Genomic DNA, 2,002 nt, shown 5'->3' with positions numbered 1-2,002 from the left:
CCATTATTTGCAATGTTACGTGGCCAATATCCATTTCAATGAGATACAATTGATTTATTTCAACAAAAATGCAGAAAACTAAATTTTCAAAACACTTGTGAAAACCCAGTTATCTTTATAAGTTATTATTTTAGCATTGTCCTATTGCACCCGTGCATTTTACATACAATTGCCTGTAGTTATTGCCAACGTTGCAGTTTCTGTATTTTGCTGTTGCATTCATTTTCAGTTCTAGATATAATGGATATTCTAACCAGGAGCAGGAGTACAAGCGGGATTTCCCCCCTCCCTAACACAGGGGCACAGAAGTTAATATCCCCGGTCCAAATGCTGACTGATCCCGGGCACGAAGGAATCCTGAGAAGTTCTGTTCCGTTGTGTCTCTGATAACTCGGACGGTGCTTTTTTCTGCTTACTAAATATAGATCGATCATTTAATCACTCATTGATCATACATCGTTTACATTAATGATATATTTATTCCCATTTCATTTATTGATTCCACAATTTATACCGATTATTCTTACAATGAACCCTGTACTCAGCTCCACATGTAAAAGAATTAGAATATATCATTGAATTTCGCCAATGAATTGCATATTTGACCCCGAATTCCATCAAATTGCAATTTTTTCCCCAGCCTGATGTATAATTTCCCTTTTATTTTCCTTCCTCACAGTGAACTTAGTTACCATTGTGATCCTGTCCCGCGGAAAGTGCGGTCTCTCCAAATGTGTCACTCGCTAACTGGTGGCCATGGCAACGTCGGATCTACTGCTCGTTATCCTCGACCTGATATTGAGGCACATTCCGATTATTTATTGGAGACAGTTTGATTTTGTGCGGTTCATCCCCGTGTGTAATATCCATGCCGTCCTGCTTTATGCAGCCACAGACTGTTCTGTCTGGTTCACCGTCACTTTCACCTTTGATCGATTAGTGGCCATTTGTTGCCAGAAGCTGAAAACTAAATATTGCACCGAGAAAACGGCAGCTGTGGTTCTAGGAACAGTGGCTGTGCTGAGCGGTTTAAAGAACATTTTCTGGTATTTTATGTTCACAGATCAATATTACCTTGCGAATATCCCCTGGTTTTGTATTGCAACATCTGATGTTATGGATTCACGGGTCTGGGGAATAATCGAGTTCCTTCATTATATTCTCACCCCGTGTGTCCCATTTGTTTTGATTCTGCTATTCAATGCTGTCACCGTCAGACACATTGTAGTGTCCAGCAGAGCCCGCAGGAGACTCCGGGGTCCCAGCAGTGGGGACAATCCAAGAGACCCAGAGATGGAGAGCCGCAGGAAATCCGTAATTTTACTATTTGTTATCTCGGGCAATTTCATCGTTTTATGGACAATGTTTATGGTGTATTTTTTATGGTACCGGATGAGGTATTTGGGGTATGGCACCGTCTATATACCATATTATGTAAGGGAAGTGGGATTCGGGCTGCAGATGCTGAGTTGCTGCACAAACACTGGCATCTATGCCATGACCCAGACTAAGTTCAGAGAGCAGTTGAAGAATATGGGGAAATATCCCTTCACTCTGATTGTAAAATTCATTAAAATATGAGAAGAAATGGTGACTTTGCAGCCTGAGAGCTCCCTGGGTCAGATATTGTGGTGAGCCACTCGCCCCCAGAACGCCACGGGGCCGGTAATTGGGGATATTCACATGTTCACTCAAAATCTGCCTACACTGTGCTCCCTGGGGTTGATTTTGTGTTGAGCCACAATCACGCAGGCCACCGTCCCATGGGGCCGGTGATCGGAGACATTCACACACTCACTCACACACTGTCTACACGGAGCTCCATGGGCCTGATAGTGTGTTGAGCCGCTCTCCCCTGGGCCACGGGACCAGCGGTCGAGGACATTCACACACTCACTCACACACTTTCCACATTGGGCTCACTGGGGATGATATTGTAGTGAGCCGCTCTTACCCAGGCTGCCCTCCCTTGGGGCTGGTGATCGGGGACTTTGAAACATAG

General features: G+C 44.3%; 1 protein-coding gene across 1 annotated transcript; it reads left to right on the top strand.

Annotated features, from left to right (window-relative positions):
• The first annotated feature begins 756 nt into the window (after positions 1-756).
• On the top strand, positions 757-1,581 carry LOC147087283 (putative G protein-coupled receptor 139). Its single transcript, XM_085978144.1, has one exon. The coding sequence runs from the start codon at positions 757-759 to the stop codon at positions 1,579-1,581; it is 825 nt and encodes a 274-aa protein (XP_085834270.1).
• The last annotated feature ends 421 nt before the right edge of the window (positions 1,582-2,002 follow it).

The sequence above is a fragment of the Somniosus microcephalus genome, unplaced genomic scaffold (genome assembly GCF_052327205.1).
Source record: "Somniosus microcephalus isolate GS21.2 unplaced genomic scaffold, FLI_Smic_1.0 unresolved_chr6, whole genome shotgun sequence".
Taxonomy (NCBI): Eukaryota; Metazoa; Chordata; class Chondrichthyes; order Squaliformes; family Somniosidae; genus Somniosus; species Somniosus microcephalus.
This window is presented reverse-complemented; position numbering and strand designations above follow the sequence as displayed.

Coding starts and splice junctions, on each gene's coding strand:
- LOC147087283 (XM_085978144.1), top strand. CDS start 757: ATGGCAACGTCGGATCTACTGCTCGTTATCCTCGACCTGATATTGAGG.